The sequence below is a fragment of the Chaetomium globosum genome, genomic scaffold, assembly GCF_000143365.1.
Source record: "Chaetomium globosum CBS 148.51 scaffold_3 genomic scaffold, whole genome shotgun sequence".
Classification (NCBI taxonomy): domain Eukaryota; kingdom Fungi; phylum Ascomycota; class Sordariomycetes; order Sordariales; family Chaetomiaceae; genus Chaetomium; species Chaetomium globosum.
Genome location: NT_165978.1, coordinates 1,826,856 through 1,849,079, shown reverse-complemented (window position 1 = coordinate 1,849,079; position 22,224 = coordinate 1,826,856). Strand labels below are relative to the sequence as shown.

At 56.3% G+C, this 22,224-nt stretch overlaps 8 protein-coding genes and 2 non-coding genes across 10 annotated transcripts; 5 read left to right on the top strand and 5 right to left on the bottom strand.

The window, feature by feature from the left end:
- Window positions 1-174: 174 nt before the first annotated feature.
- On the top strand, window positions 175-744 carry CHGG_05897 (uncharacterized protein; the record flags this gene model as incomplete). The annotated part of the gene is made up of 2 exons (XM_001221991.1): window positions 175-577; window positions 632-744. The coding sequence occupies 2 exons, from the start codon at window positions 175-177 to the stop codon at window positions 742-744; spliced, it is 516 nt and encodes a 171-aa protein (XP_001221992.1).
- A 331-nt stretch (window positions 745-1,075) lies between these two features.
- Window positions 1,076-2,303, bottom strand: CHGG_05896 (uncharacterized protein; the record flags this gene model as incomplete). The annotated part of the gene is made up of 4 exons (XM_001221990.1): window positions 1,076-1,138; window positions 1,291-1,927; window positions 1,979-2,065; window positions 2,125-2,303. The coding sequence occupies 4 exons, from the start codon at window positions 2,301-2,303 to the stop codon at window positions 1,076-1,078; spliced, it is 966 nt and encodes a 321-aa protein (XP_001221991.1).
- Window positions 2,304-2,901: 598 nt separating this feature from the next.
- On the top strand, window positions 2,902-4,995 carry CHGG_05895 (uncharacterized protein; the record flags this gene model as incomplete). Its single annotated transcript, XM_001221989.1, has 1 exon — window positions 2,902-4,995. One exon carries the CDS (start codon window positions 2,902-2,904, stop codon window positions 4,993-4,995), a length of 2,094 nt encoding a protein of 697 aa, XP_001221990.1.
- An 818-nt stretch (window positions 4,996-5,813) lies between these two features.
- On the bottom strand, window positions 5,814-7,839 carry CHGG_05894 (uncharacterized protein; the record flags this gene model as incomplete). The annotated part of the gene is made up of 2 exons (XM_001221988.1): window positions 5,814-7,601; window positions 7,669-7,839. The coding sequence occupies 2 exons, from the start codon at window positions 7,837-7,839 to the stop codon at window positions 5,814-5,816; spliced, it is 1,959 nt and encodes a 652-aa protein (XP_001221989.1).
- A 1,003-nt stretch (window positions 7,840-8,842) lies between these two features.
- CHGG_05893 (uncharacterized protein) lies at window positions 8,843-10,994 on the bottom strand (the record flags this gene model as incomplete). Its single annotated transcript, XM_001221987.1, has 5 exons — window positions 8,843-9,395; window positions 9,475-9,604; window positions 9,666-9,771; window positions 9,834-10,086; window positions 10,951-10,994. 5 exons carry the CDS (start codon window positions 10,992-10,994, stop codon window positions 8,843-8,845), a joined length of 1,086 nt encoding a protein of 361 aa, XP_001221988.1.
- On the top strand, window positions 10,489-10,574 carry CHGG_11373. The gene has a single exon. It is a non-coding gene; the product is annotated as a tRNA-Ala (tRNA).
- On the top strand, window positions 10,584-10,655 carry CHGG_11374. Its single transcript has one exon. It is a non-coding gene; the product is annotated as a tRNA-Gly (tRNA).
- A 5,406-nt stretch (window positions 10,995-16,400) lies between the features above and the next one.
- On the bottom strand, window positions 16,401-17,348 carry CHGG_05892 (uncharacterized protein; the record flags this gene model as incomplete). The annotated part of the gene is made up of 3 exons (XM_001221986.1): window positions 16,401-16,576; window positions 16,772-16,899; window positions 17,026-17,348. The coding sequence occupies 3 exons, from the start codon at window positions 17,346-17,348 to the stop codon at window positions 16,401-16,403; spliced, it is 627 nt and encodes a 208-aa protein (XP_001221987.1).
- Window positions 17,349-17,746: 398 nt separating this feature from the next.
- On the top strand, window positions 17,747-19,323 carry CHGG_05891 (uncharacterized protein; the record flags this gene model as incomplete). The annotated part of the gene is made up of 4 exons (XM_001221985.1): window positions 17,747-17,950; window positions 18,069-18,301; window positions 18,400-18,959; window positions 19,079-19,323. 4 exons carry the CDS (start codon window positions 17,747-17,749, stop codon window positions 19,321-19,323), a joined length of 1,242 nt encoding a protein of 413 aa, XP_001221986.1.
- A 1,068-nt stretch (window positions 19,324-20,391) lies between these two features.
- Window positions 20,392-22,001, bottom strand: CHGG_05890 (uncharacterized protein; the record flags this gene model as incomplete). Its single annotated transcript, XM_001221984.1, has 4 exons — window positions 20,392-20,494; window positions 20,566-20,586; window positions 20,792-20,935; window positions 21,331-22,001. The coding sequence occupies 4 exons, from the start codon at window positions 21,999-22,001 to the stop codon at window positions 20,392-20,394; spliced, it is 939 nt and encodes a 312-aa protein (XP_001221985.1).
- Between the last annotated feature and the right edge of the window lie 223 nt (window positions 22,002-22,224).

Below are 22,224 nucleotides of genomic sequence, written 5' to 3'. Positions count from 1 at the left end.
TTCGGCCAACTGCGGAGCCCATCCATCGACAGGACGAAGGTGTCGAAGGAGGAGATTGAGGCCATCTATAAAAAGTGGAAGGCTTTGGGTGAGCCCGAAGGGAAAAATGAGGAAGACCACTTGAGGCTGGCCCAGGCTCGGTGGGAGGTGTGCCGGCCGCTGGTCGAGGCTAAAATGTGGGCCGTGGAGCCGTTGCCGACGACGATCTCGCAGTTGGCGGCGCGCTGGCAAACCAGTCATAAGATGGTCGTCTATGCGCTGCCGTTGCTCTGTTTCGCCAGTACTGAATGCGACCCCATCAAACTGGTGGCGCCCTTTATGCCGTGGCGGATCAAGGGCGTCATGGCCATCGCGATGCTGCTAGCTGTGACGGGCGAGTTCACCGCAAGCGGGGGACTTGCGACCAGGTGCACGCATGAGGGCCTCGTGGGCACCCTGGCCATGGCGGATCAGGTCAGCATGTGCGAAGCGTTGTTGCGCTTGGTCGTTCACCACGGGTCCATCGGCGCGTCGGAGGACTGGGGGGTGCTTAAAGAAGCAAAGGCCATGTTGGCGGATCTCGAGAGCCTACAAGGACGTGAGCAGGAGTCGAGACTTCTTCAAGCATGGGCAAGAGACCCTGAGGACCCAGAAGGGGCTGCATTTTTCGAGAGCCAGGTGCTTGGGCCCATTAAAACGCTCTCGTCTTTTGCCGTCGAGGGGCTGGAAGCAATGTTGGGTGGGAAGAGTCTGGTCAAGAGGTAGGGGCGAGATCGGTTGCATGTGCTACCGCTTTTTGAGACTTTTGAGACGAGTTGAGACACCGTTTGTCGCGCTTGTTACTCGGCTGTGTGACAACTGCGTCCCTCGCTTCGCCGCGTCCGGTATGCGGCCAGTGCCATCGGTCTCCGGCAAAACCCCTTGATCGTTGGTACTCGGCGAAATAGTCGGCCAACTGGGCGTGGCATGCCGACGGCTTGGAGCATGTGAGTAACCGAGTGAGGATGCTGGTCTTTTGGGAGCAGGTCCGAGACTCGGGGATATACCACGTTTCCGCGTGGCGGAATAGACACCGGAGTATTTCGAAATACTTGAATCAATAATACGAGTGGATCGGCTGTCTTCGGACACCCGTTTGCCCGTCTCTGACCGTTCGACCCTGCCCTTCAGTATTTCGACTTCCATCTGCAACGTCTCGATCTGGTTGGCTCGGCTGCTGATTTTGGCAATGGTGCCCGTAAGGGCTTCAAGCTCACGGGACGGAAATGCTGTTTCTGATCGTTCGGTCTCCCGTGCGCGGGTCTCGTCAACTTGCCGCCCCATATGTGCCACCTCCGCACGAAGGCTTGCCATGTCTTCGGCGTAGCCCCTGATTGTACCCCTCAAATTTTCCAACTCTTGTTCTTGTTGACCGAGGTTCCACTTCAGTTCGCCGATTTCTTTATCGAACCGAGCATTGGATGTGGCAACCTGTTCCCCGACTTCACCGACAGAAGTAGTCACTCGAACAAGCCGATCTTCGAAGGCAAGAAGAGCTGTAGGATTTTGGTCTGTTGCCTGTGCCTTGCTGATATCGACCAGAACAGTCCCCAACTCTTGCCGGATCGACTCAATAGCACGCTGAAGGTTGGGTACAGTGCCTCTCAATTTCGCGACCTCGCCTTGCATGCGGTTTGCCCGCTTGTCCAGGGCCGTGACTATCCTGAAGCCATTGGTGTCGATTCTCTTGATGTCTTCTCTTTGGTTATGGAGATCAAGCTGCAGTTGCTGTAACTCAGCGATACCGGAAAAAGCGGAAGTAAAGCCTCCTCGGGGTGACTCTGGGGCTTTTGACTTGTTCTCTTTTGCAGGCTCATTGACGGCCAAAACCCGCTTGATAGCAAACTCGATCTCTTGGCCGTCGCCATTGAGCAGCTCTACAGAGGCTAGTCGGAGTAGGATCTGGTTTCTAGTATATCCGAGTTAATACCAATCCGACGGATCACCTTGTATAGCGTACCGATCCAACACATGATTGACGGGTGTTTGAACGCATCTGAGGCCGAGAAGGGCGGCGCAGCCGCTGCAGAGCATATCTTGCAAATGGCTGAACCAGAGGGTCAGACAGAACCAAACACGATCAATACGACGAACAAGAGGGCTGACCATTCGGCTACCAATGTGTCCTGCTCTCCAATCCGGACGGTGTCCAGATACTGCACGGCAAGGTCGTCTTCCGGCTCTATCACAGGGCTGAAATAGCTTTTACCAATCTGCGTCCAGAGGTTGGCGAATCGACCGATTGCGGCATCACATTTTTTACACTCGCAAAAGATAGTTTCCATGGTGGGGCTGTGAAGAGGTGGCGTGTAAGTGTTAAACTACCTGAATGATGCGGTGGACGATGGTTGGAAGCTGTGTAGGTTTCGTGTTGAATGTTGGGGTGTAGCCTGGGGAACCTTGTGTCTGATATATTTGGTGGCGAAGACGCTTCAATTCTTCGCGATTGCCAGCACATAATTTGCCTTCGCCTGTACCCAAATAAGGCAGATTACCTGAGGCACCTACTTGACCGTGACTTGGTTTATCTGATTTAAATGTTGACTGGTATGTCCAGGAAGGAGCTCTGGTTGTGCCATCAAGGTTCTTGTCCCAAAGTGGTTTAGTGCGGGGGCATCGGGAACTCGACTTGGCGGGCTGCAGTTTCGACATTGGTCCAATCCCAGAGTTAGCAAGCTACAAAACTTCTTTTCCATCCACCACCCGCAATCAGCTTTGCGGTGCATCCATCGAGTCTTTCAACACACGGCGGATGTGCACACGGGTGCTATATTTACTGTGTTCTCAACATGGGGAAGAACAAAAAAAACAAGTCGAGTCGCGGCATTGCTGCAGCCATGGCCACGCCGGCGACGACCAGCAGCGCTGACAAGGCTGTCGTCGATGTTGTCAATTCCGCCCCAGGTTGCCCCTGGGGATACCACAGCTGATCCGACTGCCCCTCCTCGATCGAGCACCTCTACCGAGTCTTCGGGTACCCTCAAAAGACGCAGCCCTCACGATGCCGACGACGACGACGGATGGCAGACCATTGAGCGCGGCCGGCCTGTGAAGAAGAACAAGAAAATCCCCGGCGTCGATTCGAAACGGTACCCCGGTATCGACTTTTCGCAGCAAGCAAGGCTACAGTCCAAAATCAATGTCTCATCTCTCCGCGACCTTGTGATGTACATCTTCGCCGACGGACCGGCCCCCCAGTGGGTCTCGGTCAAGCACCGGCCAGAGTTTAGAAAGATTGTCACCATCATGGTCCCTGGCCTAGAGGAGGCCATGTTCAAGGAGAACGTTGACTTCAACACATACAGTGATCTTTCTCCAGATCAAGCGATCGATAGGGTTTCTACATCTCCAGATGATTATTACCCCCGTGCACTCAAGAAGGATGCCCTGCCCGAACCACTGCAGCCGTTCGCTGATATGTTCCCGCATGTTTGGCCAGTGAGAGCACCGGGTGATGATAAGTACGCCAAGCTACACTCCCCAATACAGTCGATGCTGTCAGTACCATTGAAGGAGAAGAAGGGCGGTCTGAAGCCCGTCTCCGACCCCCACGGATGGAAAGACGTGAGGACGAGGATCACTGAGTTTCTGGCGGCGCCCGAAGACTTGATGGAACATGGCTTTCCAAAACATCCGGCTATGCTCCGGGGGCCGCAAAGGGAATCTTTTAAGGACCCTGAAGGCTGGGTCCATACCAGAGTCAACGAGCTCTCCGACGGTGATGTTCCTGAAGCTGAAGTCGAGCAAGGCAGCATCACCGCGGGCCGCCAGGTCTTGGCTCTTGACTGCGAGATGTGCATGACAGGCGAGGCCGAGTACTCCCTCACGAGGATAAGCTTGGTATCCTGGGATGGCGAGGTGGTCCTTGACGAGCTTGTCAAGCCCGACAAGCCCATCACTAACTACGTGACTCAGTTCTCGGGCATCACAAAAGAGATGATCGACCCCGTAACAACTACCCTGAAAGACATACAGACCCGGCTGCTTGATATCTTGCATCCGCGCACGATCCTCGTAGGCCACTCCCTCGACTCGGATTTGAAAGCGATGCAACTCGCCCATCCTTTCATTGTCGACACCTCCATTCTATTCCCCCATCCCCGCGGCCCGCCGCTCAAGTCTTCTCTCAAATTCCTAGCTCTCAAGTACCTCAACCGCGAGGTCCAAAAAGGGGACGGGACCATCCATGGGCATGACAGCATTGAGGACGCTAAAACCTGCCTCGACTTAGTCAAGAAGAAGTGCGAAAAGGGCAAGGCCTGGGCGGCGGGCGAAGTCCAAGGCGAGAACATCTTCAAGCGGCTCGCCCGCGCTGGCACCTCCTACCGCGCCACCGGCGGGCCCGGAGCCACGGGTGGTCTCCCAGTGGGCAAGAGCAGCGCTGCCGTGGACTGGGGCGATGTCACTAGGAGCGCCTGCAGCGCCGCCACGGTGACCATCTCGTGCAAGTCCGACGCCGAAGTCGAAGCGGGCATCATCCGCGCGGTCCAGGGCGATCCCGACGGCCTCGAAGTCCCCGGCGGCGGCGTCGACTTCGTATGGGCGCGCATGCGCGAGCTGGAGGCCCTACAGGGGTGGTGGAATCGCAACAAGCCCAACACCACCGACTCAGGCGCCGAGGAAACCGAACCCGAAACCGCCACCGCGGACATGCCCACAACCAACACGACCACAAGTACCGACACCACGGCGTCCGCATCCCCCCTCGAAACGCACCTCGCCGCGCTTAGCCAGCGCCTCAAGCGCATCCACTCGGCCCTGCCCCCCTGCACCGCACTAATCGTCTTCAGCGGCACGGGCGACCCGCGCGAGGTGGGCCGGCTGCAGGCGGTGCAGGCGCAGTTCCGGCGCGAGTACAACGCGCCCGACTCCAACTGGGACCGGCTCAGCGTGCAGTGGACGGATAAGGAGGACCAGGCGCTGCGGCGGGCGGTGAGGGCGGCGAGGGCGGGGATCGGGTTTATTGGGGTGAAATAAATAACTTGCGCCCGAAGGTGTGGTGTGGTTGGGGTTTAGGAGGGTGCGGTGTGCGTAGGATCAGTTAACGATGTGGGTTAGTGTGGAGGAGGTGTCTACTGCTGTGCTGCTGTTGGGGGGATACTGCGTTGAGTTACCAGGGTTGGTGGGTAGCCTGCGTTCATGAGGATGCTAGCCTAACTACCTATTCGAACCCTGGTTTATTTCAGCTAGTTAGAGGCGGCAGCGCTTCGAGATGATATCGTAGCATTTTTGGCAGGGAGGGAGGATACACATCTCGGTCTGAGGCCTACCGAGGTACTTAGCATGGCTGATGCCCTGCTGTGGTTTTCAGAGACAATATACACCACGAAAAGAGTAAGCGACTCGTTCCGCTGTGTAATATCACCATGTCCACGTCGTCAACCCAACGCTTTGTTGTATCGCTGGTACCGCTGATTGCTACGTTCTATTCGCCCTTATTTGGTCCCAAACGTATTGTACAGACCCGTTACCCGCCTCACCGCCGACAGCGAGTAATCTTCCCACGTTGATATCCATTCATCCCACCTGATTCAATTGTATTCTTGACCCCAGATATTATTGAGCATTTAACTATCTCCCGCGCTCTGTATATAGGCGCCCGGTATAACCGAACCCTTCGGCCCATCAGCCTGAGCAGTGGAAACGAAGGTGAGCGAACCTCAGCAGGCAATCAGAAGACCACCCTCCGTTCCCACACCCTCCCATCCCCATTCAAATACCAACCCTTCCTCATGGCGCGGCCGTTTGCGGGATCCGCGCAGGGTTTAGTGGCCAGGCCAGGGTCAGCGGCCCCGTCAAAAATCAAACTCCCCCCTGAACACGGTCGGGTCGACGCCCACCACGACCTTCTCCGCCAGGTCCCGCCGCCCCATCTGCGTGAAAACCCTGCGTAGGGTGTCGTAGAGGGTGGTGCTGCGGTTCTGGGTGGTCATGGCCTCGATGCGGGCGTCGGCGCCGGGGCCGTCCCCGCCGAGCAACTCGCGGACCGTCTCGCGGCCGCTGGTCTCAACCGATTTGTGCATATCCAGCGACGCGAGCAGGTGGCCGGCGGCCTCGGCGTGACAGCCTATGTTAATGCATGACACGCCGAGGTTGTAGCGTGCGCGCACAAAGTTGGGGTGAATGGCGAGCGCCTTCTCATAGGCGGCGATGGCCTCCTCGGAGCGGCCCGAGTTAGCGAGCGTGGCGCCGAGGCGGTTCCACAGTAGGTGCACCTGCTCCTGCTGGTTGGAGGTGCCGAGCTCGGAGCTGTGCAGCGCCGCCTGGAAGCAGTCAACCGCCTTGTCGTATTGCTCGGCGCCGTAGAATAGCACGCCCAACCCGACCTGTACGTCCGGGTCCATGTGGTCGCCGTCCGGTGCCAGGCGCGCCGCTGCTAGGAAGAGCTGGGTGATGCGCTGTTGGAGCTGGGCGCGGTCGGTGAAACCCATTTCTGCGGCGGAGGAAAGCTCGGTAGGGGCGATGATGGCGGGGTATTTGACCGAGAGCCAACGCTCGAGCGTGCGGTAGGCGGTGCTGTCGTAGCCTTCGTTGGTATACGACACGGCGAGCGCCATGAGGGCGGGGAGGTTGTTGGGGTCGAGCTTGAGAGCCTGCTCGAGCGCGCGGATGGCGGCCTCTTCCTTCTCATTTTGGGCCTGCGCGCTGCCGAGGTAAACCCAGGCTTCGACGTGGTTCGGGTCCTTTTGCACTGCTGCCTCGAAGGCGAGCGCGGCGAGGGAGAGGTTGCCGCCTTCGTTCATGATGCGCACACCCTGGTCAAAGGGGCTGGGTTGCCCTTGGAAGAGGTTCTCCTCCTCGAAGAGATAGTCTTGGATGATGGGGTCGGCGCCCATGCGGTTGCTGAGCCCCCAGTCGTTGAGGTTATCGTTGCCAAAATAGGAGCTATCGAATTTGGCGAAGTCTTCCTCAACGTCGTCGAGATCCTTCATTGCTTCCTGCTCGGCCTGGATGCCACGCCATATCGACTCGAGGTCGCCGTAGCCTGTCTCGGAGTGCAACAGCCTCTCGTCCATCTTGTCCAGCTCAGGCTCCATGGCCAGAGCTTCGTCCTTCTCCTCACGCAGCTGCTGGTCATGCAGCTCCATCCGCTGAAATTGTTCCTCCCATTTAGTCTCATCCAGCTCTACCACCTTGCCCTTGCCCTTGCCTTCGGCCTCTTGTTGTTGTGGTTGCTGGTGCGCCATCTGCATTTGCGGGCCGTACATGGGCTGGAACATGGGACGAGACATCATGTTGTTGTAGCTCATGCCACCCATCATCATCGGCCGCTGCGGCTGCGCCATCATGCCGCTGCTGGCTCCGGCCATTGGGCTGGCATGGGCGGCGGTCGATGAGGCGCTCATTTGTTGGAACTTGGCAAACTCATCCGGGCTGAAATGTGTTCCCGGCGGCACATTGAAAGCGGCTTCCATGGCGGCTTGGGTGTCGGGAGGAGCCCAGCCCGCGGACATGGGCGAGCCGGATTGGGCCCGGAGGTGGACGCCACGTCCCTGGTCGATATGCACCTGGCCCATGGGGCCATGCTGTTCGAGGGGCATCTCGGGGAGGCCCGCTGACTGGTGAAGGAAGCCGTTCATCATCTGTACAAAGGCAGAAGTCAGCACGGGTTGGCCACTTTGTTTCCCGCTTATTCTGTTTCCGACGCACCTCATCCTGAGGAGCATTATGAGCCGCGCTCCTGAAGCCACTGGCAGCAGCATTGGGTCCTCGGCCGACGAGCCGGTCATGCTGCAAACTCTTGTCGTCTTGAACGTGCTTCGTGAACTGGCTGAGGGGGTTTCCCGCTGTTGAGCACTCGGCGCCCCCAAGAAAAGACATGGTTGCTGTGTAATGCGAGAATACGATAATGCGAGGACGCAAGCCAGGAAGTCACGGAGATGGAAGATGGAAGATGGAAGGTCGAAAATAGAAACAAAACACAACAACCTCGGCGATGGAGGGGTCACTCAATGACGGAGAAGAGGGGCTGACAAATGCAGGAGGGTTAAAACTTGTAGCAAAGAGAAAGAGATCTTCGCAGGATATAGAACGCCCAAAATACAGGCGATAAACACAATGTCAGGCAGAAATAAGGCACCGGTCCATTGCTTTATTGTTTTTGTAGGGGGCGGATGGGGTTGGTTACTCCAGTCCGGTGCGGTGAGTTGGATGAATGGGGTCGAGGTCGGGCCGCCGATGGAAGTTTTGGGCCGCGTCTGTTCCAGGTCCAGGGCCCGTCGTCACTGGGGCGCCAATCGTTAACAAAGCCCTGCTGGGGTCGTTATGCCGAGGCAGCCCCTCCCCCAATTCCCGGGTCTGGGGCCGGGAGCCATGAGCCGCCAATGCCGCCCCACTCCGAACATGTGCTCTTCAAAAATGGACAAGAAATCAAGAAAAGAGAAAGGAGAAGAAAAGAAAAAGTATTTTTTAATAAAAGAAATAAAAAAAAAAGAAAGAAATAGAGCAAAGAAATGAGAGAAATCAAAGAACCCGAGTAAAAAGTCGGCTTTGGATTCCGAATAGCTTTCTTTTTCGTCCCTCCAGTCGAAGACTTCGGCGGCACCTACACTTGGGGTTCGGCATTTTTTGCCCATGGGGGATCCCTTTGTGGAGGCCGGCCATTTTAATTCTCATGTCCACAACCCGGTGAGCAAGCGGTATGTAAAGGAGATTTTCAGTTCTTGTTGTACACAGCCATACTGCCAAAATAAGCAGACACATTCCCAAACATCATGAGTTTATAGATTACAGTTGCCGTCGACCAACGCCCGAGTAATGTGGCTTCTCCCAAATCCCCGACAACCGGGTCCACGTGGCCAGCATCGTATCACAGAATCGTGCTTTAGTACCTGTCAAACCCGTCGGAGTCCCTGTCGCCCTGGTCGTTCCTCCCGCTCCTGTTGTACCTGTCGCCCCTGTCGCCCCTGTCGCTCCTGCCGTTCCAGTCGCCCCCATCGCGGCGAGGGCCCCGGCCCTCAGCGCCGTCCTGGCCTCTCCTGTACCCTTGGGCAAAGTCAATCCGCAGAAGCCTGTCATTCAGCTTAGCACCCTCCAGTCTCTGCTTCGCATCGATAGCCGCCTCGACTGAGGGGAAATCGGCGTGCGCGAAACCGCGCGGCCAGCCCGTGGTACGATCAACGGCAACCCGCACATCCTTGACGTTGCCCATGCCCTGGAAGATCCGGTTCAGCTCGGCGTCGGTAGTCTCGTAGGGGATGTTGCCGATGAAGAGTTGGGCAGTTGGCTCGGAGGGCGAGTTCCGGTGCCTGCTCCGGCCCTCCCGTTGCTCGGTACGGGGGATGCAAGTGATGCGGCGGCCGTGCCAGAATGAACCGTTGACGGCCTCACAAGCCAACTGGAGTTCCTCGGCCGTCTCGAAGGACACGAACCCGAACCTGGATGAAACACCTCGAGGTTAGCCGCCAGCTGTTTGGGAGCGGTGCCGCGGGCGGCGTTTGAGTGATTGAAACTTACCCTTTGCTCATACCGCGAGGGTCACGCGCGACGAAGGCGCCCGAGACCTTACCATACTTCTCGAAGGCCTTGACGAGGTGTTCCTCGGTCAACTCAAACACAAGGTTGCGGATGAAGGCAGAATGTTGCTCTGTCCCGAATCATTGTTAGCGATCGTTTCATACAGGAAATGGCGCTGCTTCGCGACTTACGATCCTGGGTCCCAGGAATCCGTCCAGTGCGCGGGGGGGTAAACGGCTCGGGAGTAGGCTCCTGGCTCGCCTCTTGGACATCGACCTCGGACTGTCTGACAAACTCCTAAGCGCATAGTTAGCAGTCTGAGCGGTCTTGATATGATATGTCTGGGTTGACAATCTTACCTCAGGGTCCTGTTGACCCTCAGCGGCAGCCTCCTGCTCGGACCGGCGCTGTGCGTCCTCCAGATCCTTGTCTTCAGAGGCCTTGCGGATGGTCTGCGAAAAGAACCGGAGCGCCTGGGGCGCGGCAAGTTTCGAGGAATTGCATTCTGAGCTGGCCAGAGCAGCAATGGGAGTGAAACGTGTCGTGGCCGAGACGGACCTCGAAGCCGAAACGGCAGACCTCAGAGCAGCGCGGCGGAGAGAATACCTAATCCTAGATCAATTCGTGTCCGCATGATACAATAAAGGGAGTATTCTGCACGTACATCTTGATAAATTTATGATTAGAACGGCGGGAATGGACTTGCCGGAACAAATCCAAGTTGAAGAATTACAACGTTGGAAGAAGAGGCTGCTGCAGGATGGGTTTTTGTCGGTCGTGTGTTCGCGGTTTGCGAGAAATTTCCTGCCAAGATCTCTCACTGGCGCGCTGTGTTATCTTATCTGCCCGGTTTACTCCACCCTTTACAGCGGACCCTGCCCTGAGAATACTTTTAAGCCCGCCCCAGTTTTAAGCCCGCCCCCGCCCCCACCAAGGCTTCCAGGCCGGAGGAACCCAAACGGAGCCAGCTCACATGTCCCACCTCCTCCGAAAAAAAACTCAACAAATCCTGAAGGGCGTGTGGCTCAGTTGGTAGAGCGTTCGCTTAGCATGCCTTTCAAGTATGCGAAAGGTCCTGGGTTCGATTCCCAGCTCGTCCAATTCTCTTAGCGCCAATGGTCTAGTGGTTAGGATTCAACCCTTCCAAGGTTGAGGGGGGGGTTCGATTCCCTCTTGGCGCAGAGTTGGCTCTCAGAAATTGAGAGGTTCTTTTTCTCCTTCTCTTCGTTATTTTTATTGTTCTTTAGCTTTTTGACATTGCTAGCTGGAACTTAGGCACCTAGTTCTTTATAGGACCCCATTGAGACTCATTACCTTGGCTAGAAAGGGAAGACTCGACACATCTATCTTGAGCTGGAAGTTACCTGTCGAGCAGAGTACATTCGCTAGGGTTTCAACCAAGTCACCGTAGTCGGGATGTCGACGATAACAGGTAACCGAAGCACGGTGAGCTACCTATTCAGTTGTTTTCTACACCTGGATCCTGGAAACAACATCTCGGGTGTTCCATTCCTCGGCATCTCATGCTGTCCTACTGAGTAGTCTCCTCATAACCAGGGCAAAGTCAATGATCCCTTTCACTGCTGGGCCCGCAAAGTCACCCCGACACCTCGCTTTTCTACGTGCTCTCCCCTTTCTGTCTGTATTATTCCTCGTTCGGCAAGGGGCTGGCCACTCTAATCGGGTTGTCCACTTTATAGGGTTGTAATCGGATACCAAATTTCGAAGAGCGAAAGTCCCTCGATTTTAACTCGATCCGGCATACATATCTCGGCAGAGCACACACTGATCATGTTTGCTTTGCTCCCGAGACATGACCAAAGCCGAGACGCTCAACCCGTGACGGTCCCATGCTGTCTCGCGCGCACGCGGCCGTACCCACCTACCCTACGCCGAGCTGCTACACAGCACCACCACAAACACCACAGGGGCGTTGTTCTATCACCCCCGATCACTCCTCAACCCGCAAGACCAGACAACTAAGCAGCCGTGTAACCGCCTACCCACAGGGGCAACATCCCACCACCCGCCACCACCCGCCATCGAATCCGCAGCCAAAACACCCCCACCCATCCCAAGCAACGGACCCGGTCCCGCCGTACTGGCTCGGCACCCCGTCCGACGAGGCAAGAATCCCCGTCCCCTGGGTCCGTCCGTCCGGCCGGCCGGCCGGCTTAACAACCTTCCCGAACCCCCCGTGCACCGTGGGCCTTTCCTCCCGTCTTACGCCCGAGAACCCAGCCAAAAGTTCCTACCCCCGTGCCCCGTGTCCCGTACTCGTGCCCCCGTGTTCCTGGGGTAAACAGACAGAGTCAAACGCGAAACCCCCACTTTGGGCTCAAGATGCGTGTTTGTGTGGGTGTGGGCGGAGTAGGAGGGAGGGAGAGCAAAAAAAAAAAAAAAAAAGAGAGTGGGGGAGGAGGGAAAAGGGTGGGTTGGGTTGTGACAAGATTAGGCGGTGCTACTGTTACCTTGGATCGCACGGGTGGCGGGAAACGGACGAACACCACTCCTCACCCCTCGAGGACAAAGATCCTAGATGGACGGACGGCGCTCCTCGACAACGGGCCCGTGTCACCGACAGCGGGGTCTGGTTTCCGTGGCGGCAAACAATTCAAGACATGATGGCAACGTCACACGGCTTGGAGCAACCCCCGATGTACAGTCCCTGGGTGCTGTGCTCTAGTGGTTGTGCTTCGTGTGTTTCTGCGTGTCTTGGGTGGGTGAGTGGGACGGGAGATGTCATGTGCGTTCGTGGAGTGGGCAATCGAGATCGACGCCACCTTGTCCCGGCGGGTTGGGCCAGTGTGCCATTGTGTGTTCTGGTGGGTGGGTGAGTGTGGTGGGTGAGTGTGGGTGGGTTTTTTCCCGTCATTGTCCTCGGCAAAGGGTCAGGTGGCTCGGCCCACCAGTGGGAAGCAAAAGTATCGATCGATCAGCCACCAACTAACGAACTTAGAGAAGAGTGCTAGTTAGAGGAAAAAGAAAAAAAAAAAAATGGGAAAGAGGGACAGCGCAGTCTCAGCTCGGCGCCCAGGCCGGTCAGGAGAAGTGATATATACACTGAGGCTGACTCACTAAGAAGCGAGGGGTGTGGAGAATGCTTCTTAAGTTGCTGTGTGAGTTATTGGAGACCTTGCCGGCGTCTTCAAAACGAATACAGTAAAACAACTTCACCAATACGCCGGACAAAAGCAACTGCTGCTGCGACCCCTGACGCCCGACGAGAATCGGGGAGGGCCCTGCGTATAAGCGCACGGTGTCCCCTATCACTAGCGCATGCAGCGTGCGCATGGCTCGTCCCGAATCGGTGTTCCCAGATGCAAGTAATGTGATACTGCATCTCGTCCTACTACGGCGGAAAGAATATCAGACGAAGGTTGCGACCGATCACCTGCTGTGCACCAGACCACAGCCGGCGGAACCGGCTTCTGTGGACAAGACGCAAAAGAGATTACTAGTGAGACTTTCGCACGGTCAAGACCCCGGGGGGTGAATGGGGTAACTCGCCACTAACGCTAGCGGTGGGTGGCTGGTCGTCCGGCGCGGGCAACCTTTCCCGGAGCACCGGCGCAATGACCGACGCTGTTCGGCCGAAACGCCTTGACCTCCCGCCCGGAGAGGGCTCTGGTGAGACGAGAAAGGTCACGTCGGAGCCGGCGACGAACTAGTGGATAAAGTCTGTCGAAAGCGCCGGGGAGACGGGTTGAACATGCACGTTATGCTCCCCGTGCAGCATCGATCTTGCTCAGCCTCATAGCGGCGGAGAGCATGGGCCTTAGGCCCACCAGTCGGCCCCGGCTCCCGGTGAGACTCCGGGGAAGATCCGCGGTGCAGCCGATGCAGGCAAGGCGGAATACATACAATAGTGCCTTGAGCACGAGAAGCCCCCACGAGAAGGGGTCTCCGGAGACGCAGACAGCCGGCTGAGTTAGCGATTGGTTGCGGCCACGATCTCCGCCGGGGACTCTGTGGTAGAATCGCACGGATGTGCTGTTCAACGTTAACTCGTGCAGGAACAAGGGGGCCCGAAGCGTGGTTGCCTCCCTTTGCGTCTCGGCCGGCGGGGGCGAAGAGTTAAGGGAGGACAGCGGCGATGACTGCTATGGGCTAGTCTCGATGGCCTGCTTGCTTCTCTGGAGGTTGAACCAGAGCCTAACCCCAGGCCAGATCTTGCAGCGGCGTTTCCCGCAACCACAAAGGGGCTTTTTGTGACAAGCGGGAGTCGTGCTGTAGGTGTTGTTGGTAGGGTATTGCCGTTGTGAACAGACAGCTCTTACTTTGTAACTCCCTACGTAGTTATTATTAGCGTTACCAATCCAGGAGGCCCTGAGGTTGTCATGAAGCTGCTTTTTATGGCTCTCTAACAAGCTGAACTGGGTTGAGGTGGAGAGTCGCCAGACCCGAGCACACCTGCGCCACAAAACCTGCCTACCTGCCTTGCAGAGACAATCAGCAGCACGCCATCCCGAAGCCGACCGAGTCGACGGACAGAGCGCTGAGACAACGACCGTGTGCGAACTCGAGCCTCTCTGCGGCGCTTGGGCGCGCAACGGCCGCACCGGTTTCTTACTACATCTTTATTTATCTTGTCGGGTTAAAAGAGGCGAGTTCAGAATGCCCGTGCTCGTGCTCGTGTGGTACTTCCGATTAGGTAAGTTTTCAATGTTAGCTCGGTGGCGGCCCCCAGCTTCCACTCGTTGGCGGTTGTTGGTTACAGGCTTCAGCAGCGGCTGAACCAAACCTGCCAGGGAGGGGCGAGGTCGCCATGCGCGTGCTGTGACGAGCCGCTATAATTAACCGACTCGGGGTTCGTTTCGGGATCGTGAAATGTGCCGGATCTGTAGGGTAGACACAAGTATGATGTTAGTCTGGATTATTCAGATTGTTTCCTTGCCGAGCTTGTTAACTTACACAGCAGGTACCGTAGGTAGCGTTTAACTTTCCCAACTCGCTCCACTCCATCCATCCCCGCGCCTTCTGTTCTCAGCTCTCAGCATCCACTCAAATCCGAGAAATCCACAATCAACACAAGAAACGTGCGAGACAGGGGGGTGGGGCGATCTGCCATGCTCCCCTGGAACTTGGCCCGGCCAGGGTTGTCGAGATTTGGCCGAAATTTGGGCATTGGCATGGCACATCGACGACACGTGCCGCGCCAATCGTCTCTCGGCAGGAAAAATGTGGAATGTGAGCGTGTTCTGTGGGCATATGTGGGGTCGAGATCTGTTGTCACTCGGCGCTAGTGCGAATTTTGCATCCCCGGATCGCCAGCAACCCTTCCCATGCGGCGAGGGAACATCGGCAAAATGTACCGGGTACCTTGCGTCGCTTCAAGAGCGCCCGGAATCGACGGGCGAAGGATTTCGCTCTAAGGCGGGACCTCGGTCCTTCCCGATCCCTTCTCGGTCACGAAAACCACCACCGACTTTCGGGGAATATCTGAGGAAAGACCGCCGCCTGTCAAATTCACTTCGACAACGTTAACGTTACGTGCGTCCTGTGCCGCTCCAGGAGATAACAACGACCTGCTGCGAACCCGTCTCGTACGGCATTTGCCGAGCGGCCCATACACAGTAAGGTAGTTAATGAATGCCATGATGACAGGTGGGCAACAGCCTCGTCTCTCCGACCTATCCTGGCCTCCCAACTGGCCGGGCCTCAACGGATGGGTCGCAGGTAGTCGCGAGATTTGACGACAATGGGAAATATCGGTTCCGTCTGACATTGAGAAAGCCACAACCTGCGGACGATGTCATCCCTAAATAAAGACGGTCCTCTTGCTGCCAGCCAGTGTCCGCGTCAGCCGATCTGAATGCCGGCCCGACCCCGAACCAAAAAAGCGACCCTGCAAGGGCCAAAGACTCATCGAAAATGCTAACGCGGAGAGATGCCTAGTTTATCCCATTGGCTTTTCGGCGTCGCGGACACGTTAAATTTTGAGCCGGAAGTCATCTCATGGTCCACGAAGGGGGAAAGCGGCGCAAATCTGAGCCGCCATTCAGCCCGTTTCGCAGATAACAACAGCCAACGATCTAGAAACTGACTGACGCCTGTAATTCAGTATGGGTCTGCAAGAATTCGATTTTGACGTCCTTTAAACGATTACACAAAAATTACTGCAGGAGGTGTACCCGCTGTCGGCCATGTACTACCCCGCATCATGATCACAATTCTAGGTTGTTCTTCTACCGCCATGCTCCGCAGACCATCCATATTTTGCTCTCGGTTTCGCAAGATCGCGAAAGGAAAAAGGAAGACTGCCCCTGCGAACTGCGGTCAACATTTTTCGCAGCTTGTCGGTCGACGTCGCATTCCGTCCTTTTATTACACGTGTAGCAGGGCACATGCCGGAATCCATATTCTTTTGTATCACAGGATCGGTGTTGCGTTGATGCCATCGCCTCGGATCAGCACAGTCTCAAGCTTTGAATATACGCACTGTATCCCGCAGTCACTTCCACCTTCGAAAAGCTTGAGCTCGCTCCGCATCCTCTGACTAAACACGCCGAGCTCGAAAGCAAAGAAGGCAAGAGGAAAAGAGAAAAGGGTAACGGATACCAAGCAAAAAAGAAGAAAACGAATGAAGAAATGGAAGGAAAGAGATGAAAAATTGGTGGAGTGACTACAGGTTCTTGGGCTCCCAAAAGACTTTCGTTTTGTCGAAGGGTTGATCGATATTCAGTACCTCAGTTTGGAGTTCAGCTTTCTTAGCTCATGGGTGCTCGGCCATCCTGTCGTCGTCTGCTTTGCCTTCCTACCTCGGGTCTTATCCCGCAACACTTGACGCCTGTCAGGTTAGGGAGTGAGGGAAGCCGGGTGAGCCGTGTCACCTAAAAGTCGGGATCGCTGACCTCCAGTCATCTCCTTGCACGAGGCAATCGTGGCAATCTCTTCGCATAACTCGGTACACAGTATACCAGGAACTACCTAGTACTATGTAAGGCGCACGGGTCAACTCGCGACAGGCGATAACTGACCAGCACTGGACGGAAAACAGCCGAACTCAAAAAGGGATGGTTGAGCCCTAGGTATGGACCTAAGCCCGGGCAGCCCAGGGCACCCACCGAGGCCACCATCATGTCGCTGCAACCCCCACACACTGCACGACAACAGCAGCATTCCTGCAACAGGCCGAAAAAGTGCAACCACTATGTGCATGTATGTTAAGTATCGAGTGTATACCGGCGGGAACCCGTCGGGCTCGGGGCTCTCGGAGAGGTTGAGCGCGCCGGCTCGACGGAACTTGGAGTATCTGATGGAGTATCTGATGGAGTTGTCGTCCGGAGCTGCAAACCCGCCGGGAGGTGGAACGCGAGCCCACGACGGGTCGCAACCTCCTCCTGCTCGTGTAAGGTCATCCCAGGTCCCTGCACGCCTTGGTGGCCGCCTTGGCTCTGTGACTTGAGCTCCTGCCGTTTTCGGCTGGGCGGTTAGGGCCTAATGCAGTCGTGGACAAGAGGTACCTCTTCAGACCGTGTGGGTTCCATGGCACACTCGATCCAATGGGGACCGCACGCTGGAACGCAGCATCTGTGCTGTGCGACGTACCGGGAACCCAGCGCACGGAAGACACCATGTGGCTGAAGAGGACCCATCTTTTGAGGTAGGCTCGGTGGGCCCATCAATTCCACCCCATGCCAGCCAATGCCGCACACCCCTTTGGGCCCTCGCGCTCCACCCACGCGCGCACCCGCCCCAGCTTTCCACTCTGCACCAGATGCTGGCTGCTTTGAAAAACGTGCTGGCCCGTCCACGCTTCGAGGCATTGCCGCTTGTCGCCATCCGCCCCAGTCCCGACCACGCTTTTCGAGATCGCATCTGCCCCCCAACCAACCCACACCCTCCACCCTACCTACCTTACCTCCAGACATGGTGATGCGAACTTGAGCTCATCCCCGACTCCGCAAGTCACCCGACATCCGTTCGAACCCCCCCTTCCATCAACTCTCTCTTTTTAAGTTCTTAGGTGCCCATCTAGCGCCGGCATTTCATCCAGCTTCATTCCCGACGGGACTGCGGCCCCGACAGCCCATTGGTCTTTCGCGGGGCTTGCCGTTCAAAAGTCAACTCTACCACCGACTCGAAACAAACGCCCTGCATACCTACGTCTTCTTTCGCTTCCGTCCTTTTTTTCTTCTTCGGTCTCGAATCGCGAACGACCGCGTTATCGAAACTTGTTGGGGCTTTCAGAAACCGCCTCCCGTGACCCGGCATCCACGACGGGTTCGTTGGGCAGTTTCCACCCTAATATTGCCTCTTAGATGCAACCATGGACCAGCAACGGCCCCTTTCCCAGAAATTCCCAGCTGGGCTGGCTGGCGTCCTGAACTCGCCCGAGGAGCACCGCGACTCGGCGTATTTCTCCAGTACTGACGCATCGAGTAAACGTGCGATCTCCCGGAATCTCTTGATGGCGTCTCGTGAACCAATTGGCTTACTCAAAAACGTGTTGCAGACACCTCAGCTGCGTCAGGTATGGGCGTGCTGAGCCCCCCACATTCAGGCTTCCAGCCGTCCCCCGTCGATAAAACACCGTCTCCGACCACGACGTCGCATCACCTGTCACAATCGCTTATATCGCCGACAGCTAGCAATGGCAACATGAGCGGTGGGCGTCCAATGGTTTCGCCGACGTCACCAAGGGAGCGCGGACCCTCGTCGCCTTCGACCGGACGCAGTCGCTCGACTCGGCGCCAAACAGTGCCGGCTTCGCGACTGGGGATGTTCCGGAGGCTTTGTCGAGGAGGGAGAGCGTAGACAGCAGGATCAACCAGGGCTTCAACGACATGAGGCTGGGTAATTCGCCCTACGCTAGCCACAATCCGTCCACAACTTCTATCCACACAACCCTTGCAGCAGCAAAGAAACCTGCGGGCCGGTCTCGACACCCTGCCCGTCCACCGTATCTCGAACGGGTACCAGCCGAACAACCAGCGTACCCCGGAAGGTCATCCCGAAGACCATGAGAATCGCCCCGGCCATTACAGGGCCCGCCACAGGCCACATCGCCCGCGCCGCCGAGCCAACCAAAGGTCAAGCCTGGGCGTTCCCGGAAGAAGATAGCCAGAGGGTGCCGCCGGCTACCAATGGTGCCAATGGGTCGCTGGCCGGCTCGAGGAGAAGCAGCCTCGCCGAGTCATTTGCCAGCAGCCAATATACAACCGAGTCTAGGCTTCCGCCCGGCCAAAGACGGCTAGAAGAGACCGTCAACCCTTACCAAAGATTGTCCAACGCATCGGGCGAATACTCGACGGTGCACCATCACAGCCTCCAGCACAAGCAGCTGGATGATCTGCGAAACGAGGAGGCGGCCGCCCATGCTGGGGCTCAGCCTTACAGCCGAACGCCGGAACTCCGTGTGAGCCATAAGCTAGCCGAAAGGAAGCGGAGAACAGAGATGAAGGAGCTCTTTGACCAATTGAGAGACCTGATGCCCCAGGAGAGGGGCTCGAAGGCTTCCAAATGGGAAATTCTGACCAAAGGTCAGTTAATCCCCTAAGACATTCCACCATGGTGTTTCACCGAGACTGACAATACGCAAGCTATCGCGAGCATCACGCCAAAGCGACTGATCGCACTCCAAAGCATCAACGCGACGCAGCAGAACGAGATCGACCTGCTGCGGCGGGATCTAGAACGGATGCACGGGGCGCCGCAGTCGCGGCCCGGTGGCAGATCCATACGCCCAAGACCAGTACGGTCGGCCACGCCCGCCCAGAGCTCCCGCCGCTCCGGTCACTGCAGTCACCCACGGGGCCACCCCAAGGACCCGAATCGATGACGGGGGTACAGTATGAGCCGCCGAGGGTCAACGGCTACCGGCCCGCCGAGCCCACCAGGTTTTAGGTGGCCATCTCTGGAGAACACGAGGCATGTAATGTCGCAATCGTCGCCGCACCGAGATCCGGGCTCTTAAAGTGTCCAACATATGACAGGCGCAATAGCCTTGCCTCAGGATGGCAGAGGATACAAGCGTTGCTCTGGCTTCGAATTCGATGGTATATACCCCGCAACCCTCCACCCGGTGTTTAACCCCCCGGAAACCAACTCCTAGAATTGGCAACTCGCCCATATCACCTTCTCGAGGGCCCAAACGAGGGCTATAACCTCGCAACACATATCTTGGCCGAAAAGATTGGCCACAGCTCGATACCGACTTCAACACTGTTATCTGCCCATACACACACGGGCTTCTCGAACTTTACTCAACCCAGGTTTAAAATACAAAGGGCTCTTGACACGGCGTTGTCGCCCACGTCTCCTACAACTACGATCTCATTTGTTTCATCACCGCCGAATCACTGGCAGTGGCATCCTGTCCTGGTCTACCTGACTCTTTTTTTATCCAGTTTTGTCTGGTCTGTGTGCGCGTCTCGATTAATACCAGAGAGCCCCTAAAAGCGACTTACTCTTGTTTCTCTTCTTCCACTTGTTCGTCTAGGGCTGGAGCGTGTTTACCTCCGAGTTTGCTTCGGACGCCCCTTTCCTCTTGGGAAGGGTGCAGTTTTGCTTTTTCCTTTTTTCTTTTTCTCTTTCATGTGCGTGGAGAAGGATGGGGATATCCAGATGCAAGGGAGGTTCTTTTGTTTTGGACGTGGTCAGCCGGTCACACTTGGTCGGCGGTTTTCGGCCGGCCGCCTCTGGGACACAACGGACATTGGGCACGAACACACATCGGGAGTTGAGTGATGGGAAAAAAGGAATGGAAATGGAACGGGGCGGGGAATATAGCCTTGTGGTGGGGTGGAGATACCATTTTCGTCTATTATTCTTACCCTTTCTATCTGTCTGGATGATTGGATATCTTTTACTTACACCTTCCTTCACCGCCATCTGGCTCATTCTCATTTTATTTTATTTTTCTGCGGTAGCCTTTTATATCCCTTTTCGTGTCGGTTCTTGGGAACCCTTTGTCTACATTCTAGATGGGGAGAGCGTGGCTTTGGAGCCGTTGGGAGGAATGGGATCGGGATGGGCTTCAAGGAAGGAACCTGGGTGGAGATATTCACGGCCTGGACTGCCGTGTGGTGGTTAGGTGGGCCTGACCTCGAACGGGTTTGTAGAGATATAGCATAATACCCTACACACCTTGTCTCGCTTCGCCACGTTCTGAAATGTGAGGGTGTGAGGAAGCGGACAAGCTGTAATTCCTATGGAACCCCCCATGCAGGGCATCGGTTTAGGCTCGATGCAGAAAGAATTTCGTCGGTAATGTTCACTGCGGCTAGAGATGGCGAAACCTGTAAACCTTGCGTCAGTTGACGACATGATCAGAATCATGCATACTCCTCATCGGCCATTCCCCATGTCATACCTAGTTCTCATTGCATCGTCTCCTACAGACCAGCGCTCTGGGTACTCCGGCTCATACTCATCGCATACCGTTCTCTCACTAGCTTCCTTCCACTTGCTTGATCGTCGTGGACGGCGCTTCCTTAACACTTCCGGCAAAGGACAGCTTCATGCTCAGGTTCAAGTTTGTGGAACTTCAAGTTCGTTTGGAACTGTTTGTTAGAGTCTCTGTGCATATGGAGGTGCTATACATACCATACTTTCTCTCCGGTAAATCTACTGGTACCTTGGGGCATGAGCCATCATATGAGGATATCAGTAACCCACTTAGGGGTTTTTCTTGTTTAAACGGAATGATTATAACGGTAAAATACGACTAACTATAGGCTCGACAAGATCCAACTGGTCTATGGGTATTCACTAACAGCCCACTAAATCCCAAAGCAACAGAACACACTAGACTAATGCTTGGGGTTAATCCAAACCATAATCTCATGATACCCCTTCGCGATGGACGCCCATATCCCCGAAATGATAACCCCGAGCTGCCGCGGTACGTACTTGGCAACATACCACAACGCCTCAAAAAGGAACACGATGAGCTTCCCCGTCAACCCAAAGATGCCGATGATGATGCCGGCCACGACAATCCCAAGTGACGAAACGACCTTCCACATCGCGCGTGGCAGACCGCGGAAGATGGCCTGGGCAATATCGCAGACCCCGTTCCACACATCCTTGAGCTTGATGTTCTTGAAGAAGTCGAGCACGGCGGCGACGGCCGTGTGCAGTACCGCCACGACACGCAAGAAGACGTCTCCAACCGCCTTCCCAACCCGCTTCAGGCTCTCCCACAGCCACACACAAAGCTTCTTCATGGCCGCCGGGATCTTGGTCATGATCTCCCACAGCCGCTTCAACAACTTCTTGACCACCCCGGGAGTCGCCTTGACAGCCCGCCACACATCCTTCGGCGCCTTCTTCGCGCTCTCCCAGGCCGCCTTGCCCGCCTTCTTCGCCCTACCCGGGAATTCCACCGCCTGCCTCTTACACCACCCGCCAAACTTGTGCTTATTCTCCCAACAATACTTGCACCCCTTCCCCAGCGGCTTAACCACGACATGCTTCGGCGCATCCCACACCAAGAACCTCGGCACATACCACACCAGCACCGTCCCAAACCAACCCACCCTCACCACCGCCCTTTTCGCCCTCGCCACCGCCCCCAGCATGATGCACCCTCCACCTCTTCCACGCACCACCCCTCCTCACGGGCAAATACTCCACCACCTCCCCTATGCCCCCCATCCGCGGCCAACCTTAGCGCAATATGCCCATCCGGGGGCGAACAGGCCAATAATCCGCGCCCAATTCCCCAACCAACAACCTCACCAAAGCGAAAATACCCCTTCCCGGATGCCCGCAAGCGGGAGGTCGTGCAATGGAAAACCCCCA